This window comes from Thunnus albacares, chromosome 20, assembly GCF_914725855.1.
Source record: "Thunnus albacares chromosome 20, fThuAlb1.1, whole genome shotgun sequence".
Lineage (NCBI taxonomy): Eukaryota > Metazoa > Chordata > Actinopteri > Scombriformes > Scombridae > Thunnus > Thunnus albacares.
Window position 1 is genome coordinate 27,351,823 of NC_058125.1, and position 21,348 is coordinate 27,373,170.

General features: G+C 38.8%; 1 protein-coding gene across 1 annotated transcript; it reads right to left on the minus strand.

The window, feature by feature from the left end:
• Positions 1 to 428: 428 nt before the first annotated feature.
• LOC122971132 (ankyrin repeat domain-containing protein 1-like) lies at positions 429 to 11,722 on the minus strand. The gene is made up of 10 exons (XM_044337660.1): positions 11,631 to 11,722; positions 10,254 to 10,314; positions 5,872 to 5,973; positions 5,384 to 5,518; positions 4,355 to 4,462; positions 4,151 to 4,249; positions 3,757 to 3,855; positions 3,152 to 3,250; positions 1,676 to 1,774; positions 429 to 687 (listed from the first exon to the last, which is right to left on the minus strand). Exons 1-10 carry the CDS (start codon positions 11,654 to 11,656, stop codon positions 604 to 606), a joined length of 912 nt encoding a protein of 303 aa, XP_044193595.1. The 5' UTR covers positions 11,657 to 11,722; the 3' UTR covers positions 429 to 603.
• Between the last annotated feature and the right edge of the window lie 9,626 nt (positions 11,723 to 21,348).

A 21,348-nucleotide genomic window follows, 5' to 3' on the forward strand; every position in this document is an offset into this window, starting at 1 on the left:
CATTAAAAAGCCAAAAAAAAAAAATATGTAAAATTAAAACTAAAATGTATTTTAATTACAGAATATTACTGTATTTTTATGAGATGGTTATTTTCTGTTGTTATAACAATAAAGTTGCTCTGTATGTTGCTGGAGTTTTCTCCTCTCAGTGCAGTTTAAGTTAATAAAACCCAGATTCTGTTCCAGCTGCCAGAACTGTGTAACAGTGTATAATAACAAAAAGAGGAACTTTGGCACTAAAAAGACTGTAAAGTTGAAAGATATCTACTTGATTTGACTCATTTGGACGCTGAAGCTTCATATTAGCTTCAGATAAACTTTAAATACATTTTTGCATTTTTACATTGTAAGGTCATTATGAAGGGATCTTCTAATGGTCAGTATGAACAGGACGAATGATTACAGCAAGAAACAGCTTTAATGTTCATTTGATGACTGACTGTTGGTTTAAGACACACATGAAAACATCGTCCTTTTACATTAAAAATAAAAACTCCATATTCATCTGAGAGTTTTCTTTGACATCGATGAACCTCGTTCATCAGTTATAGGAACAAATCAGGAACCTTCAGTCACGCCGTCAGTAATCACATGTTTGTGACATCACTTCCTGTCGTTCTGCTGGATGAGGAGAGACTTCGCTTCGTTCTGCCACTCCAGCACCCCGTCGAGAGGAGTACGTCCCTCCTGACACACACACACATTTACAATCACACATTTTAATACGTTCATACTGATCAGAAGATGTTTGATCCTCCTGGTGTGTGTGTGTGTGTGTGTGTGTGTGTGTGTGTGTGTGTGTGTGTGTTACCTGGTTGGTGGTGTGTGTGTGTTACCTGGTTGGTGGTGGTGTGTGTGTGTTACCTGGTTGGTGGTGTGTGTGTGTGTGTGTGTGTGTTACCTGGTTGGTGGTGTGTGTGTGTGTGTGTGTGTGTTACCTGGTTGGTGGTATGTGTGTGTGTTACCTGGTTGGTGGTGTGTGTGTGTGTGTGTGTTACCTGGTTGGTGTGTGTGTTACCTGGTTGGTGGTGTGTGTGTGTGTGTGTGTTACCTGGTTGGTGGTGTGTGTGTGTGTTACCTGGTTGGTGTGTGTGTTACCTGGTTGGTGGTGTGTGTGTGTGTTACCTGGTTGGTGTGTGTGTTACCTGGTTGGTGTATGTGTGTGTGTTACCTGGTTGGTGGTGTGTGTGTGTGTTACCTGGTTGGTGTGTGTGTTACCTGGTTGGTGGTATGTGTGTGTGTGTGTGTGTTACCTGGTTGGTGTGTGTGTTACCTGGTTGGTGGTATGTGTGTGTGTGTGTGTGTGTGTTACCTGGTTGGTGTGTGTGTTACCTGGTTGGTGGTGTGTGTGTGTGTGTGTTACCTGGTTGGTGGTGTGTGTGTGTGTGTGTGTGTTACCTGGTTGGTGGTGTGTGTGTGTGTGTGTGTGTTACCTGGTTGGTGGTGTGTGTGTGTGTGTGTGTGTTACCTGGTTGGTGGTGTGTGTGTGTGTGTGTTACCTGGTTGGTGGTGTGTGTGTGTTACCTGGTTGGTGGTGTGTGTGTGTTACCTGGTTGGTGGTGTGTGTGTGTGTGTGTGTGTTACCTGGTTGGTGGTGTGTGTGTGTGTGTGTGTGTTACCTGGTTGGTGGTGTGTGTGTGTGTGTGTTACCTGGTTGGTGGTGTGTGTGTGTTACCTGGTTGGTGGTGTGTGTGTTGGCTCCGTGCAGCAGCAGCAGCTGGATGATTTTGAACCTGTTGAGTCGAACAGCGTCGTGAAGCGGAGAATCTCCCTCCTGAAACACGACAAACACACTTTAAATCTGCTTCATACGTTTTATTATTATTATGACTATTTGACATCAGTCTGAACTTTTTGATTCTACAAAGCGTCCTTAAAATTAACCCAGATCTGTTGTCATAGCAACAAGTCCTTAAACCCAAACCTGCAGACGTGTCAGCTGATCAGGACGTTTAGTCTGAACCCAAACATGAACTCAGATACACGTCTCACTTCCTCAGATTTATAATGAAAGAATCTTGATATAATTATGATTGTAGATGAGAACATGCAGGTTATTGATAAATCATTATGATCTATTGGTGTAACTATCACAGCTTAACTTTTATAATGAACAGTTATTGATACTCAAGTTTTTTTGCAGTAAACAGGAATTTAAATGCAGTTTGAGAGACTCTGACTATTAAAGGATTATTAAACGATTAACTGCAGAATTGTTTATCTATGTGAGAAAGGCTCATAGGACAGGACTGTATGCCAGTCAAACAGAGAGCCCGCCCCCTGAGGCCCAGAAGGCTGCCGTCAGTCCTGACAGGTTTACGACTGAAAACTGCTCCACATGCCTGCGTCTCTGACTTAAAGTAAGTGTGATGCCCAGAGTAGTGATGGTTGTGGTAATAACTTTATATCATATCGATTAGTTGTTCAGTTACATGGCATTCTACAGATATAACTAATTATATTTCTACTTTATATCTCAACATCACTGTTCTTCATCTTTTATTCAAGCTTCCTGTTTCTCTTTAGTCACTTTAAGTGATGCTGTCACGTAAACAGATGAAGTATTCCTGTCGATGGAGTTTATATTGCACATGCTCAGCTAACTACATGTTACAGTTGTTGCATGTGAAGCCCAGTAGAGGGCAGCAAACACCACACAAGACCAAGCAAACGTTCTAGAGCTGAGTGAGACCAGTGAAACTGGTATTGAGCTTTTTTATGCTGTTAATGTGTTCTTATTTCTCTGTTTCAGATACACACACAGTCGTATTATTTATTAATACAAACATATCTCTGTCTACTGTGCTGCATTATTAAGAGTTGCTGAATGAAACACTGGAAGGAAGATCCAACTGCCATTTAATTTACCAAATAACTCAATTATTAATAATGAAATTAAACATACTTCAGTTTTTAAAAAGGTTTCATTGTGTGTGATGAAAGTGTGGAAACTAAATAACAGCAGGGACACACAAAACCCCATAAAACCAGACGTATGTTCCCAACACACCTGCCTCATGGAACAACAATCACATGACCAGCACTCAGCCAATCATATGAATGCTGTTCATAGTGTGTGTGTGTGTGTGTGTGTGTGTGTGTGTGTGTGTGTGTGTGTGTGTGTGTGTGTGTGTGTGTGTGTGTGACCCACCTTGTCCTGTGTGTTGACTTCAGCTCCGCAGTGAATCAGATGTTCAACACAGTCCAAGTGTCCGGTTCTCACAGAGACATGAAGAGGAGTGCTGTCCAGCTGATACACAGTATGAAGAGATGCTCTAATCTATCACATACTCAGTCTACATGCTTCTAATATATATTGATTGGCTGATTGATTTGTTTATATATTACATATACATATGGGTTGATAAGACACTGGATAATAAGCAGGACGGTCACATGACAAATAATAATGAACACTTTCACAGATTGAAGAGGAGTTTCAGGATATATCAGTTAGTATAACTAATGTCAAATATCAAATATTCATCTCCTCATTTACATGAACTAATGTTGAGATTTATTTTAAAACATTAAAGATAATTTTGTAATGTTTGTAATATGTTTTTTGGGCACTTAAAATAGATTAAAGAAAATATGTCAATGCAGGAAGAATCATCTTATTACATGATGTATTTTTATTGGAATGGTTTTAGATGTCAGTATTTATTTTAATAAATATAGTACTGACTGTAGTAGACGTAGTAGTGTTAGTAGTGTTAGTAGTGTTAGTAGTGTTAGTAGTGTTAGTAGTGTTACCTTGTCAGTTGCACTAATGTCTGCTCCGTGATTCAACACAAGCTGGAGTACAGACAGATTTCCTCCTCGGCAGGCAGAGTGGACGCAGGTGGACCAGAGCTGGACAGAACGGGAACGTTAGAGCTGCTTCTACCAGTAAATACAACTGGTTCTACCAGTAAATACAACTGGTTCTACCAGTGAATACAACTGGTTCTACCAGTGAATACAACTGGTTCTACCAGTCAATACAACTGTTTTTACCAGTGAATAAAACTGGTTCTACCAGTGAATAAAACTGGTTCTTCCAGTGAGTAGAACCGGCTCTACCAGTGAATAAAACTGGTTCTACCAGTGAATACAACTGGTTCTACCAGCAGAGACACAGAGATAACACAGATAATAAAGTGTGCACCTTGTCTCTGCTGTGGATGTTCGCTCCGGCCTCCAGCAGTTTGGTGACGACCTCTGTGTGACCTTTGGAGCACGCTCTGTGGAGACCTGTTCGCTCAAACTGCACACACACATTAATCCAGAACCTGCTGTCAGATTAAATAGTTTCTCTTTCTGTGATTAAAAGGCTTCATTTATCAAAGTTAACGTGTTGTTGAAGACTCACAGAGTCGCAAGTGTTGACGTCTCCACCTGTGGACAGGTACCTGTCAATCACCTGCAGCTGCTTCTGATCACAGGCCTTCAGGAAATCCTCCTCGTCCACGTAGTACGGCTGAGACAGAAGAGACGCTGTAACTGATCACCTGCTCAGGTGCACTGAATGAAGTTTAACACAGAGTCTAATTCATGTCTGCAGTGCTGACGTACAGCGTGCAGATCTCTTCTTCTTCTATTGTTTTGTTGTTCACTTCTTTTAAATGAGAAAAATCACATTTGCATCAACAGTGAATTTCTCTTAAACATTTTAATTATGTTTGGTAAAAGTATTTGTTTGAAATTGAGTGAAAACTTTAAATAAATCTCCAGACATGATGAACTTTAACCTGTTTGACACCATTCAAACGTCAAAACAATCAGCTCGTTAATGAATTGATCAGAATCACTTTCCTTATATGCATCTTTTCTACTTTACAAAATATTTAAGGTTTTGTCCCTGACATTTTCTGATGTAAGTGAATGAATGAATGAATGAACAAGCCTCAGAGCGACAGGAGATCCATCTGCACTGATGTTAAATGAGAAAAGTTTCAGGAGCAAAGCAGAAAAAGGTAGAAAATCATATTACTGCCTCTCCCACATTTCTGACACTACAGACACATATTTTACCACAAACAGGCAGCAAACACACTAATTACAAACATTTCAACTGTACCTCTGATTTCATCCCCTTTCATTGTTTAAACAGATAGTTTCTTACTCTTCCAACTATCCTTCATATAACAAGTTCAGCCAGCGTTGCAGTTAAAGTCAAGCTATTTAAAAAGCAGCACAGCTTTGTCACAGTTTAGTTAAAGCTTTTCAGCAGTCAGTAATCTCACTGCAACTTCTTCTGAAATTCATTCTTTAGTTTATTATTTTCTTGTTTCCTTCATTTGTTGTTTTTTGTATATTTTTGAGTTTTTGGTGAAACTGAAGCTTTGTAAATTTGTTTCAATAAAGAAAACAAAGCCGTCGCGGTGTGTGAGGGTCGTACCACTGAGTGGACAGCAGGGGGAGCAGCAGCTGATTTCCTGACTGCAGCTTTCTGCTCTCTCTTGGTCTTCCTCAGCAGCAGAAGGTTCTGCAGGTCGTCTGGTGTCTCCAGGAGGAGACGGCCCGCCTTGTCCGTCTGAACGAGGACGGAAAGACAGAAACAGCTTCACATGGAAATAAAGATCAAAATGAACCTCTGTAGTACTGTTACTGCAACAGCAGTTAGTACTAATACTACAAGAGGAGGATGTGCGCAGCTGGCAGGTAGAAACGACGTCCTGACAGATTTTTAGGGTTCAGAAATAAATCAACAGAAAAATGTTTAATTACAGGTGTAACAAGCTGATTATCCCTGAAACTCTAAACACACTGACACATCCTGACAAACTGATCACCTCAACATGGATCAAAAGTTCAGGGACGTCTCCAGTTTGGAGAAAGACTAAATGTCAACAGATATCAGCCAATGAAACGACTACTTCCTCTCACCTTGAGGCTGATTGGACGTTCAGAGTCGCTGTTTCTGCTGGAGTTCAGAGCGTCCTGCTTCTCCTGAGAGACAGATGACTCGTAGCCTCCGTCCTCCACCTGCTGGAGACACAGACTGCTGATTGGTCTGTTGTCCCCTCCACCTCATGATGTCACAAAACAAGGTCAAAGACGAGTGGTTAAAGGAAGAAGGACAGAGTCGGAGCATCTAAAGCAGTGGTTCCCAACCTGGGGGTCAGGACCCCCGAAAGGGGCCACTGGGTTAGTCAAAAGGGTCGCGAGATGATTGGACAGGATACAGAATAAAAACATATTTTTGACACAAAATTGTGATTTTTTTTCCAAGCTTTCTTCTAATTATTGCTTTATTTCTTGTGGATTTCTGTATTTTACCAACTCAAGTCTCTAAACATTATTCAAATAAAACAAAATAAAATCTATTTTTAGAGCTGCAACGTTAGTCGATTAATCGATTAGTCGATCATCAGAAGATTAATCAGCAACTATTTTGATAATGAAATAATCGTTTTAGTCATTTTTTAAGCAAAGTGAACTAAACTCTATCTTTGGACTGTTAGTTAGACACAACCAGACATTTGAAGATGTAACCTTGGACTGTGGGGAACTTTAACTGATATTTTTCACTATTTTCTGACATTTTATGGATAAAATGTCAGAAAACCGATAAATCTAGAAAATAATCAGTAACTTAAGTGGTAGACAATGCAACATGTGAGGAGAAGTCCCAGGTAGACTTTTTTTTATTTTAAGGGGTCACCGGCCAAAAAGGTTGGCAACCACTGGTCTAAAGGGTTAAGAATTAAAAGAATTGCAGGGTGTGATGACACTGAGAGAAAAACAAAAGGAGAATAAATAAAGAGTATAAAGAGGAAAGAAGCAGCCCAGCCATCGGATGACGGAGAGACATGAACGCATGTCTAACGTACAGCGTCATCTAGATGAATTACTGCTCTGGTGAAGATTGTTTAAACACCCCACTAATAAAGTTCAAAGCACAAGATTGAAACCTGCTATAAAATGATTGAAACACAACAACTCTATAAACGTGATGTTTTCTCTTGTTGAAGAGTTGTTGACCTCAGTTGTTGTTGTAAACACACAACTACCATGGACAGTTTCAGCTTTGAGCAAACACAAAATGCAGATTTTTTCAGATTGCAGCCTCTCATCACCCTGACGTAATGATGTTCAATAAAAACACAGTCTTAGTCAGATAAGATAAGATAAGATTTGGCTATGACCTGACTTGTGGATTATAAAAATAACAAAGTTGTGCAAAATATGCACGGAAGTAAAGGTTCTGGTGATTATAGTGTATTTATGTGATATAGGCGAAGAAATTAATATAAAATAAATTAAATATGTGTGCGAGGTCAATTGATATTTACAAGATTGTTTATGTTTATTATTTTAAGTATTTCCTTCTGTTAACTGTTTTATATTGATTATATTGGTTATCAGGGACCCCACAATTTATTTATTTATTCATTTAAATTCACCTAACAGGTTAATTTGTTTATAATCCAAGATGTACTGATCTAAAATGTTTTTCCAGGATCAAGTATTCATAATTTAGTATTTTATGCAGTATTTATGTTTGTGGATGCGCTGCCACCAGGTTGTGTCTTGGAGTAAGTCGAGCGAGTTTTGAAGCAGAAGTAGTAGAAGAAGAACAACTTCCTCTGTTGTTGTTGTATGTTGCAGTCGTTAGTGCAAGCTTGCGGACTGTAAGCAACATATACTATAATAATGTGTCAGAAACAGAACGTGTGATGATAACTGGAGCTTTATTTCCTGCAGTCTGATGTCTGATGGAACAGACTCTTTGTTTCATTGTTTCATTTCAGAGTCTAAAAGAGGAAACGACAGCAGTAACAGAACAGAGATAATAATACGGAGCGCTCTGGACCTGACCTCTGACCTCCTGTCTCATATGAAACTTTATTAGCAGCTTAAAGAGGAACAACCACAGGTTCACCTGTGTGTGTGTTGAACATGACCTTCTCTGGTGTCATTTTATTGGCCAATCACCTCCCAACAGGGAGGGGTGAAAGGTCAGCTGAGGCATGGTCAGATTAACCCCCTGTTGGACCCTTGCTGACCCCCCACTACACTGCACATGGTAGTACTTTAGACCTGAAATCATTAGAGGATTAATCAATTAGTCACTGATAGAAAATTTATTGGCAGCAAATGTGATAATGTATTAATCATTTAAGTCATTATTTAACAGAAAAATGTCAAATCTTCTCTGGTAGCAGCTTCTCACATGTGAGTATTTGCTAGTTTTCCAGTTTTCTATGATAATAAACTCAACATCTTTGTGACAAAACATCTGAATATGTTCATTTGGGTGTCAGGGAATAATGATTGACATTTTATAAACTGATCAATAAATGGATTATTAACCTCTAAACGCATAATTAGTCTCCATACCAAACCTCTGAACCACAAATGTATCATTTATAAATACTTTATTGGTCATTAATTAATGGGTGATCAATCCTTGATGAAGCTTTCACAGAGCAGAGAGACTTTATTCTATTTATTTATGAAGAAAAACACACAGTTACACTTCACTGTATTACGGTTCTATGTTGTCTAAAACAACCATCATAATGATTTCAATGAATGTTATTGAATGCAAACATTTTTAAATGGTGATTTTTTGAGTTTTTTTTTAATAAATATGGGTCAGTTTAACCTCCTTTATGTACAAAAAGTTGAAATATTTCCAGTGTTGCTTCTTCTGGATCACTGTAGGAACAGTAGTAACATTACAGTGTAAAAGAAAAGTTTTTACTGCTCTCAAATGTTAAAATGGGTCAACAGACTGTGAAGGTTAAAGATAATAATATAAATAATAACAGTCCTCCTATGATGGAATAAAACCAGCTGAAACTATTAAAGTCTTCAAACAGTCAGAAGATGCGTCAGAGATCTGCTGTTCGTTAATCACAAACAGCTCATCAATTATTGTTTATGAGGACACAAATGTTGATATTCTTCTGAGCAATGATAAGGAAAGAAAGAAAACAAGGTGAAGACAGATGACACAAAAACATGAAAAAAGACATCAGAGACATTCAGATAGAGCGTTACCATGACGGCGACAGGTGGGCTGGTGCCAATCGTTAACCTACTTCTGATGTCACTTTATTACCCACCAATCACATGTCCAAGGTCAGAGGTCAGACAGTTTAATGACAACACACACACATGCACACACATTCACACACAGAGTCATGTTTCCTTCACTTCAGAGGACATGACATTAACTTACATTCATGCGACTTACTTTAACCTTAAACCTTAACATTTAATCCTAATGTTGACTTTTATCCTCAAAAGGGAGGCGAGTCAAGAAAAAGGGGTAAACACACATAAGTCCCCACAACGTCAGTAATACAAGTACACACACACACACACACACACACACACACACACACACAGGCAGCTGCAGCTAAAATATTCAGGAATGAAATAGCTTAAAATAAAATATAACAAAATGAAAAATTTCACTATAAAGTTCAATAAAAGCAGCAGCTCATTGATCAACATTCTCTGAGACAAAATATGATCAAATTAGAGTTTATCTACAACATCTTTCATATAAATCACTTCCTCCAGGAAACTGCGATTTTGCGATTGCAATAATTAACGTGCAAACGAGCAAAACAATTCCCAAATGTTCCCAAATGAGGTTTGATTCAGTGAGTCAGGAGACATAATCTGCCTCAAACATAAACATCAAACTAGATTTATTTTAATAACATTATTGACGATTTTATTTGCTGCTGATGTTGATCTGAAAGTTTATTTATTAAAGGTTATAAATGGAACTCAAGTACAGTATTTATTATTTATTATAGAACTTTGAGTCCTTATGGTTCTCATGTTCAGAAAATACATTAAACAGAGCTGAAATATAGTTGTTTCTGTGATCTGCAGTCATTACATATGACTCTTCACTGGTAGCAGTTTAAATAAATCACATTATTTTACTTTGCTTGCAATTTTTCACAATTCCTGCGATTTTACCACAAAAGGAAACATAAAACATCACAAATTGTATCACAAGTTTAGAGAAAAGCTGCTGCAAAATCAAACATTTTTGGCTGCAATAATCACAAAAAACAGTGAAATCCTGGAGGGAGTGGATAAATAAATGCGATGATATGAAAAATAAATATAAAAAGTAAAATCTATAAACATTACAAAACAGACAAAAGAGAAAGACTAAAGTCAAGAGAGAAGATGAAATCAAAAAGAATGAAATCAGACCAGAACTTCGGCCGCAGCTGCCATCTTTAACTGTTTTGAAAAAAAAGAAAAGAAAAGACGTTGTTATGTCTTCCTACCAGCATCATGTCGTCGTCTTCATCCTCGTCTTCATCGTCCCAGCAGGAGTTCAGCTCACATCTGACAAGAAAAAACAACAAGGAACGAGTTTCAAACAGCCTTTAACCAGTAAGTTTACACTCAGAGTTTGATGAAACATCACTTTATCTGATTGCTGTTCTTATTATTTTACAGCTTTTCCTCTGTTTTTATCACATCAATTTATTATATTCTCATGTCTTTTTAGTGTTTTTGCGTTACAATTCTCTTTTCAGCAAAGTTCTTGAACACCATAAAGTCACAGAGAGAAAAACTCTTCACGTGGAGCAAACACAAAGACTCATCACTTGTATTCTCTTTATTACTAATTAATAAAGTCAGTACAGGTGATTTGTTTCCCGTCCAACTCTTATGGGACAATAAAAATCCAAACTGAACTTTGGATTACAAAAGTGCTTCACAATTAACACAAAATATCAAAGATGCAGGAGATAAAAACACAGACAAAACATCACAGCAAAGTTCAGTTGAGAGAAAAAAGTCAATTATCAGTTCAGTTATTCCAGCGTTTAGATCCAGTGAATCTTCTTTCATCTGTGTCTTCTAGAGACAGTTTAAGATGCTGTGAATAGTTTACAGCGGCTCCACATTTAGTCGACTGTCTGTAAACCCAGCAGCTGTCGGAGGTCACTGATCACTGCAGCAATAAATGTTTTTAAGAACCAAAACTGTGGAACAAACATGTAACTCCTGTTCCTCTAAGAAACATTTGAAGAACTTTATATCTTGTTCAGTGTTTCCAGTTAAACCAGCAGTCAGGTGTCTGTAATCATTCATATTAGAAGATCCTTCAAATGTGCTTTCAATGGAAGTGATGGAGGCCAAAATCCACAGTGTGTCCACACAGTCATTTAAAAGTGTGTGTGAAGCTTATATTCAGCTTCAGCAGTCTGAGTTAGTCATATCAAGTGGATATCTGACACATTTACAGTCTTTTTAGCATCAAATTCCCTCTTTGTGTTTCCTCGGACAGTGTTTCCCTGTTGAGCTGCAGGTGGAAGTATAGTAACAAAAAGAGGGACTTTGGCACTAAAAAGACTGATGTTGAAAGATATCTACTTGATTTGACTCATTTGGACGCTGAAGCTTCATATTAGCTTCAGATAAACTTTTAAATACATTTTTGCACAGAAGGAGGACTGTGGATTTTGTCCCCCATCACTTCCATTGTAAGGTCATTATGAAGGGATGAATTTCAAACTGTGCAGTCATGAGCTTTTAAAAATGTTCCTGCTGTGATTCAAAGTCAGAGCAGCTTCAACACACAGAGAAACAATAAGAATCATCAGCACTAATCAATAATCAGTAATGAATGTTTTCTATCAAGAGCAGCTCACCTCTGCAGCTCCATGTCAGTGTTCATAGCAGCGGAAGAAGAAGAAAAGATGAAAGATGGACGTCCCTCGCTTCTGTTCTGTCTTCTGTGGAGATGCTTCAACCTCCTAATATAGACACACACACACACACACACACACACACACACATACACACACACACCACAAACACACACGTGTTTTTGTCAGGAGGAAGTGTTGACCTTTGACCCTGCTGGTTGAACTTGCAGGAGACGGCTGCTGACCTCGTCTGACCTTCAGCAACCAGAGAAGAAGAAGTGCTTTAGTTTTATTAGTGGCAGTAATCACAGTGACTGACTTTTTTTTTTTGATTATTGTAGCCAAAAATGTGTAACTCTAACCTCCATGACATCATGTTGGCAGGTGAGATTTGTCCATCTTCCACCTGAATGACGTCAGTTACCACCACACCAAACGCCACAATTGGTGCAAACCACAAGCGCCTGTTGATTTGGACGTTTCATGTGGAAAAGTTGCAGTAATTTAGCAAAATTATGGCTCTTGCAAATATTGCAGAGATTTCTTTTGAACTACTGCGATCGCAAAATTGCAGTTTCCTGGAGGAACCGGAGAGGGTTGTGTAATTTCGTAGTATATAGGAAATGTGCTAATTATACTTTTGACACACACAATTACAGTTTAAGAGTCAAGAGTTAAAAGTAATAAGTACGTATGAACTCAAATAGAATGAACCAGCACTTACCCACTAAACCAACCATGTTTTTTTTTTTTTTTAATACTGACTACCAAACCGCATCACCCTCTCTGTAAAGTCTCCTAAAAATGACTCATTAAATACCTGAAAATTAACTGTTTGTAATGTTTCTCTCAGCAAGTTTACTACTTGGGAGAATTTGCCTTTTCATTACACAAGGAGAACAACTGTTGAAGTGGAAACATTTTAAGATCTCATCTTTGCATCTCAGTCAAACTCTTTATGGAAATGAACCATCTGCAGGTGAGAGGAAAATCCACAGCCACACTGAGAACACACAGCTAAAGCACACTACAGGGTGTGTACAAGTAGTCTCAGGTCTGAAGTTGGGTCTACTGGAGGGGGGGGGGGCACAGCAAGCGTAGCACTCAGACTAGTAGCCAGATTAGATGCCGTAGCCCTGGACTCCACTGAGTCAGTGAAACAGCAGTTTTCCATGTTTTTTGAAGGGCTAGGCAAAATGGAAGTGGAATACAAGATTGAACTCATGTCAGATGCAAAACTGTTTTCCCTGATGACTCCAAGAAGAATCCCTCTTCCACTTTTGCCCTACATGAAGCAGAAACTGGCTCACATGGAAGACCTGGGTGTAATCTCAAAGGATGAACAACCCACAGACAAAAAAAACAACAACAACGAATAACCCAACAAACTATAGTCTATATATTCTAAAAAAGTGTTTTTTTTGTTTTTCATTCTGACATCTTATAAAGTGCTTTTTCTCTCCCTATGGATAGTAGTATTGCAAATTGCATACATGTAATCAAAACTTGAACAATGCATTGAAAACATTGAATATGTAAATCACTCATTCAGTAAGTATTGTCATGTTTATCCAATTGCAAACTAGATTATAATATAACTGAATCCCCAATTGTGTAGCTACAGTGTAGAATGAAAGGAAACAACAAACAACATCCTGGCTGCCTGAAGTGTTTGGAGGCAAATCAACACGTTTCTACCAGAGCGCTGTGGATGAGGCCTTAAGGAGTCCGCTTCCACCTGGGTCTTTCACTGCAGACCAATCAGACTATCTTACGAGGTCTGCTGACACAGACAGGAAGTAGCTCACAGACCAAACAGAAAACAGTCAAGTACATCAAGAAGAAGATCAGTGATAATCTGTCTGCAGAGAGAAGCATCAGTCTGTTCCACTGTCTGAATGAACTGAATGATTGTTCTCTAGTGGAGGAGATCCAAAAGTACCTGAGATCAGGAAGTCTCTCCACAGATAAACTGTCTCCTGCTCAGTGGTCAGCTCTGGGCTTCATCTTACTGTCATCGGAAAGAAAACTGGATGTGTTTGACCTGAAGAAATACTCTGCTTCAGAGGAGACTCTTCTGAGGCTGCTGCCAGTGGTCAAAGCCTCCAACAAAGCTCTGTAAGACAATGAATAATTAATACATATATGAATTTATTAACTTTTTGGAAAGAACAAAATAGCATTTTCTGTTTTTCATTAATATGCAGGCTGAGTGACTGTAACCTCTCAGAGAAAAGCTGTGCAGCTCTGTCCTTGGTTCTCAGCTCGCAGTCTAGTCTGAAAGAGTTGGACTAAGTAACAACAACCTGCAGGATTCAGGAGTGAAGCTGCTGTCTGCTGGACTGAAGAGCTCACACTGTACACTGGAAACTCTCAGGTCAGGATTCAGGTGTTTGTAAATGTTCACTCAGCAAATTTAGTTTGTGTGAATTTGCCTTCTAATTACAAGATGAGAACAATTGTTGAAGTGGAAACACTTTAAGATTTGAAGATGGAGATATAAACCTAAAAAGACCTCACTGTGATAGTGACGCTCTGTTTGCCACAAAAACTGATATTTTACCAAAGTTTGTGTGTGTTTGTGTGTTGTGTGTGTGTTCAGGCTGTCAGGATGTCTGATCACAGAAGAAGGCTGTGCTTCTCTGGCCTCAGCTCTGAGTTCCAACCTCTCCCATCTGAGAGAGCTAGATCTGAGCTACAATCACCCAGGAAAGACAGGAAAAAAGCTGCTGTCGGCTGGACTGGGGGATCCACACTGGAGACTGGACACCCTCAGGTATGACAGACAAATGGACACTCTCAGTTATGGACAGACAGATTGACGCTCTCAGGTATGGACAGACAGGTAGACACTCTCTCGTATGGAGAGACAAGTGGACACTCTCAGGTATGGAGAGACAGGTGGACACACTCAGGTATGGACAGACAGATGGACACTCTCAGGTATGGACAGACAGGTAGACACTCTCTCGTATGGAGAGACAAGTGGACACTCTCAGGTATGGACAGACAGATGGACACTCTCAGGTATGGACAGACACTGACTAACTGAGGAACTCTGCTTCATATTAAGTGGTGGATATGAGTGAAGTTGTATGAAATTGATTGTAACTTTGTCTCTTCCTCCAAGGTGGACTATGCTGTCCCCTGTTGGGTTAAAGCCTCCATCCCCCTCCTCTGAATGAAGAAATCTGTCCACATATATATATATACATCATCTGAACTGCAGCACTGCTCCACCTCACTGTTACTACGGCTGCTAGATGGCATGTGAAAAGCTCCTCTCCCTTTTCACTGGCTCCTGTTTCCAACATTACTAGTGTTTTTGTGTTAAATCACTAATTTCAGTCCAATGTTTCTGTAAATCTATCAGTCATGTTACCCAAATAATGGAATATGGGTTTTATTTGGGTAGTTTGTATTTCACAATGTTATGTTTTGTTGAAAGGCTTCAGTCCTGATAGTAACAACAGGTGAACATCATCAGCTGCTCTCAGCAGTGAGTCACAGTTCTGTCAGATGGAGGCAGGGAGGATAAAACTGTTCTGCACTAAATGATTTTCTGTATAAATGGTTGCACACTGAGCTGCGTGTGTGACTAGAGGAAACTGTGATTGTCAGCAGTAACTGAAATTCTATATAAATGTTGTTTTATATGTTTATATGACTCATACAAAGCTTTTGAAAGCTTTGTATGAGTCCAGCTCTGACTGTGGTCAGCTGAGCAGATGGTACATTCCAGTCAGGTGAGGCTCAGCAGGTAAACAGCCGGTCACTGGTCTGTAGTGATGAGTTGGGAGGAGAGGAGGTGGCAGCTGCTGGGAAGCTGTATATTTTTTTTGTTCTTTGCTCGGCTGAAGTTATATTTGTTGAATTTCTCAGGGTTCGTTTTTGTCGGTTTCATTAATATTTGTCTTAATAAACTATTATATTATATTTTTTGCACATACTGCTGCCTGCCGACCTGCTTTGTTTAACACCCCTTTAAAATAAACTCTTCTGCCCTTCATATGGAGTGGCAGCATGACATGGTATCTGCCACTCAAACATATCTGTTTCCATTCTGCTGAACAAGAACATTAAATTTTGGCATTGAAAATAAAACTTGAACTGAAAAAGGAAACATTAAACAGGCCGGTCTTGACCTGCTCTATGTTAAAAGTGCCCTGAGATTTGGCTCTATATAAATAAAATTGAATTGAATTAAAAAAAAAAAAACAACAACAAAAAAAAACACTTGTATTGGCAAAAGTTCCACTGAAAAATTAAACACAGGCATTTAAAAAATCTTATTTTATTTTGATAGTTTTTGCATTATGATGTTTTTCAATGTCAATTTTCAGATTTTTTCTTCATGTCTGTCTTTTTTCAGTGAGTTTTTTTTTTATGCTATCAGTTTGATTTCAGTGTCAGTTTTCATTCTCAATTTTCTGTAACACTTTTGGCATAGAGAGGAGGGGTTTGAGGGGAAGGGCAAGGAGCATGTAATTTACATATAATCTGCATATAATTTACATACTAAGGAGAGAGCGTCACTCTTCCCAAGCCAGCCGTCTGCTCAGACGCCTGACCTGACCTCATATCTTGGTGATCTCTTCCATGAGTTCACCTGGAACTCCCAAACCGCAAGTAAGTCTGTTTCATTTTTTTTTTTTACATAGATCTGGGTTAAAGTTAACTTTGCTTTTAACAGACATTATGCTGGTTTGGCAGAGGTCCACCAGAACAAGACGAAGAATTCAGTGCAGTCACATGAGCAGCAGAATCGGCAAACACAAACCCCGAGCATTACTTCAGGTCAAGGGAGGTGTTGCTTGAGTGGAGAGAGATGGTAGACTCTCAACTCCAACAGAACAGTAATCAAAATGCCAGAAATCGATCTTCGAAATCTTCGAGAACATTTGTGTAACTTTCACAAACTAAATATGTTATTTATCCACTCCCTCCAAGATTTCACAGTATTTTTTTGACTATTGCAGCCAAAAATGTTTTGCAGCAGCTTTTCTCAAAAATTGCACTACAGTTTGTGATGTTTTGTGTCTCTTTTTGTGGTAAAATCGCAGGAATTGTGAAAAATTGTAAGCAAAGGAAAATAATGTGATTTATTTTAAACTGCTACCAGTGAAGAGTCATATGTAACGACTTCCTTGGATAAAAAGCATCGTGCAGATCACAGAAACAACTATATTTCAGCTCTAATGTTTCATGTATTTCATGTATTTTTTGAACATGAGAACCATGAGGACTCAAGTTCTATAAACAAGAAAATACTGTACTTGAGTTCCATTTATAACCTTTATTAAGTAAACATTTTATGATTATGTTTGAGGCAGATTATGTCTGAACAACATCAGCATGTATTCTTCTGACTCACTGAATCAAACCTCATTTGGGAACATTTGGGAATTGTTTTGCTTGTCAGTGGCGTCATTTTTGTTGGCAGGTGAGATTTGTTCATCCTCCACTTGAATGAAGTCAGTTACCGCCACACCAAACCACAAGTGCCTGTTGATTTGCACATTTCATAAAGAAAAGTTGTGTAATTCAGCAAAATTGCTGCTCTTGCATAAAAATCACAATTTCCTGGAGGGACTGGAAAGGGGTGGGGTAATTTGGTAGAAGACAGGAAATGAGTTTTTAAGAAATGCTAATGTGTAGTTTGACACACAAAACTACACACTGAAAAAATATTTTCTGTCAATTTAAGAGTCAAGAGTTAAGAGTAATAAGTACAAATGAACTCAAATATAATGAACCGGCACTTATGAATTAAACCAACCACGTTTTTTATATTTGGTACCAAACTGCATCTTCTTCTCTTTAAAATCCCCTAAAACTGACCCATTAAATACCTGCAGATTACACCGAGCATTTCCAGGAAATGAGTGTAAAACGAAAGGACCTGTAAGACAAAGCGATGCCCCTCAGAGTGTTTCAGGCGGCTGTGAGCAGATCCTGATCTGTTACTGACAGACGAGTGTGTGAGGACGGACTCCCGGCAGCAGGGGGAGCTGTGGAGCTGCAGTTTGTCCTGAAGCTGAAACTGCAGCTCATACATGAGCATGTGAGAGGACATATTTTAGTTTCAGTGCATCAGTTAAAATGAAACAAATACACACAACAAGGGGAAAAAAATCAATGTGCAGGGAGACGAAGAAAGCCTGGTAGGCTTATCGATGGCTTAAATGTCTTTTTAAAGGTGCAGTGTGTAGAATTTAGTGGAGCAGACTTGACAGAAATAGAATAAAATACTCATCATATTTATTATTTTTATTGCTTTGAAATTGAACTTCTGTTTTGTATGAGCATGAAAGTAGTTTTTGTGGATTTGAAAGTTACATCGTTTTGCTTTAATGGGATTTTGGGATGAGGACTGTCTTCAGCTTGGATTAATAGTATCATATGTATCTATGTTGGAGAAGGCGTTGTCGTCTTATACCCAGGACAATACGGTATTTGGAGACAGTTTGTTTGCTTTAAACTATTAAACTAAAGACATGAAATGACACAACATGAATTTCTTGTGTCCTTTAATCTCGTGTACGTCAGGATACCTGTAGACAGTCCTGCGATTCATTAACTAGATATAATTATTAAAGTGATGTTGCAGGTTTATGATGTCATTGAACTGAAACAGTTTGAATATCAGTGAGCAGGATGTGACAGTAGATGAATGAAACTGATATTTATGAGCTGTGGACACGTTCACAACTGTGTGCGTGTGTGTGTGTGTGTGTTGAGAGTTACGCAACAGTTTGGTTTGTGCTCTCAGTCTTATGTAACACTAATACTCAGAAACTCAAATTCAAACAAACTTTATTGACTCTAATGTGAAAGTTATTTATGTATTATTATTTTATTCATATTTACTAGTTCATGATATTTGTCCCTGCACTAATATTAAATACATGCTCATAAGGAGGGTGTTTTTTTACACAAAATCCAAATTAAAAGAGAAAACACCAAATAAACTGTGATTATAAATAACTAAAACAGAAAAGAGATTTTAAAACTCTGAAATGGAGAACATTAAAAGCTTGAATTGAAATCTGTAATTTAAAAAAGAAAATGAACACAAATATGAAAAGATTAACGGAGGACTTAAAGAAACATATTTCAGTGACAGACGTGTAACTTTAGAATCTGCAGTTTCTCTTCTTCTGGTGTTTGATGACACGCAGCCTCCGTGTTAAAGCCTCCGGACTGTTTATATCACTTCAGTCAGTGATGTGAAACTTTCAACAGCTGATATTTGACCTGCATGTGAAAGGTGCTGTATAAATAAAGTTTATTATTATTATATATTTCCTACAGTCAGCTGATAATCTGCAGGATGGAGGGATGTCAGTGTTTGTGGATCAACAGTAGATCTAAATCTACTGTGTGTGTGTGAGTGTGAGTGTGTGTGTGTGTGTGTGTGTGTGAGTGTGAGTGTGTGTGTGTTCTTCCTGTTACATAACTGTATAATCTCTGAATGGAAACTCTCACACAGAAGCTGCGAACTGAAGCAGAACATGAGGGTTTGTTGCTGATTCAATCTGTAATCACATCTTTTAGTTTCAGCCTCCGTCCAGATTAAAACTGTTTTTCTCTCCAAAAAAGGAGCTTTTTTAAAAAAAAACAGTGTGTAGCTGTTAAAACACCAGCGTGACGTTCCAGCGTGAACGAGGAAAACTCAGCTGAACAGTGATGTGAGCTGCTCTGTGAGGAGCTGTGTAACTGCACCGCTGGTCTGAGCCCAACTCAACTGCATCATTTCTAAAAAAGCTAAAGAGTGGGCGAGGGGGCTGAGAGGAGGGAGAGGAGGGGGGAGCGTGGCTGTGTGAGGCAGGAGGAAGGAGAGGAAGACAAACTGTGCGACGACATTTAAACCAGAAGTCATTTTGCATTTCGCCCTGCAGCTCTTCAACTCTCCGCCTGTCTGTTCCTGCAGTTATCAGCTGGTTCGCGGGGGGGGGGGGGGGGGGGGGGGGGGTAATCATTCTATCAGTTATATAGATTTCACGATATAGAGAACTCCCAAACAGTCGACTCTACATCAGCATTGTTCCCGCCTTTTCAGAGCTGATTTCTAACAGCTGATGACAGGTCGAGCCATTTTCAACCCATGAAATGCCTTTTTTTTATTAATTTGGTGTCAGTGTCAATATTAACACCAGCATTGATGTGTTTCATCACAGTACAGTCGTATCATTTAGTTCACAGCTTAAAAAACATGTTATAGTGTCCAGTACGTCTCTAAGAAAATATCTTAAGAAAATGTTCTGACTGCTTGTTTCGTTCCACTGTTGATGAACATCAGTGTCTTATGTATCAGGGCCACTCAGAGAGGTTGTTATTCAGTAGTTTCAAAGTCATAATTTTACAGTTAAATACATTTATAATATTGTGAGAGAGAAGTCTTCATGTTGATGATTATAACTGATGGACTGAAGGTCTTTCTGACCCTCTAAATGTTTCATTTATCTCTCGTCTCTTTAACCACAAAATGTTCAAAGTAAAATATCCTGAATGTTTGTTTCCAAATATCAGCAAATGAACTAATTCTCCAGTCGCTGCCGTAAAACCAGTAACCATAAACCACCATCATTAAAGAGCGACGGTCAAAGCTCAACCGATGCAAAACAGCAGGAAACTGTTTTACACGGATGCAGAGATTGTTTTAAATATTCGCAGGTTGTTTAATGTGCAGAATGAAAACAGGTGGATGGAGAAACACCTCAGACTGATCATTTCATCGATTTCATTCATCGGTTTTCATGTTGATTTTTGTTTCTTGAGAGCTGGTTTACATGTAGAGTTTATGAGCTGCGATTAAATCAGTTTCACACTCACAGTCGTCTGACAACAGAAACAGAAAAAAATATGTAATGAGAACAAATTCAGAGCTGCTTGAAAGTTTGTGAAACTTTTAGAATTTTCTGTATTTCTGCATAAATATGACCTAAAATATGATCAGATATTTACACAAGTCCTAAAACTAGATACAGTGAACCCAATTATACAAATGAGACAAAAAAAACAAACTTTTTCATTTATTTATTGAGGAAAATTATCCAATCTTACATATCTGTATGACGCAAAAGTATGTGAACCCTTGCTGTCAGTAACTGGTGTGACCCCCTTTTACAGCAATAACTTCAACCAAATGTTTCCAATAACTGTTTATCAGCTCTGCACATCAGCTTCTCCCCACAGAACAGTCTCAACTCAGGGATGTCGTGGGCTTCTCACCATGAACTGCCTGCTTCAGGTCCTTCCACAGCATTTCTACTGGATCAAGGTCAGGACTCTGTCTTCTGCTTTAACCATTCTTTGGTTGTCTTACTGCATGACAAACTTTCTGTTGAGCTTCAGTTCACAGACGGCTACCCGGACATTTGAAAATATTTCTTATGGAACTCAGTGTTTGCTCATCACCAAACAGAACGCTTCTCATTCAAGCCGAAAAGTTTGATTTTGGTCTCATCCATCCACAGAGCATTGTTCCAATCACCTTCTGGCTCCACGTGGTCTTGAGCGAACCGTAGACGGCAGCAATGTTCTGTTTGGAGAGTAGTGGGTTTCTCCTTGCAACTCTGCCATGAACACCATTGATGTTCAATGTTCTCCTGATGGTGGACTCATTAACATCGACTGTAGCCACTGCAATAGAGACCTTTAGTTTCCTACATGTTACCCTGGGGTCCGTTGTGGCCTCCTGGACTATTACACACCTGCT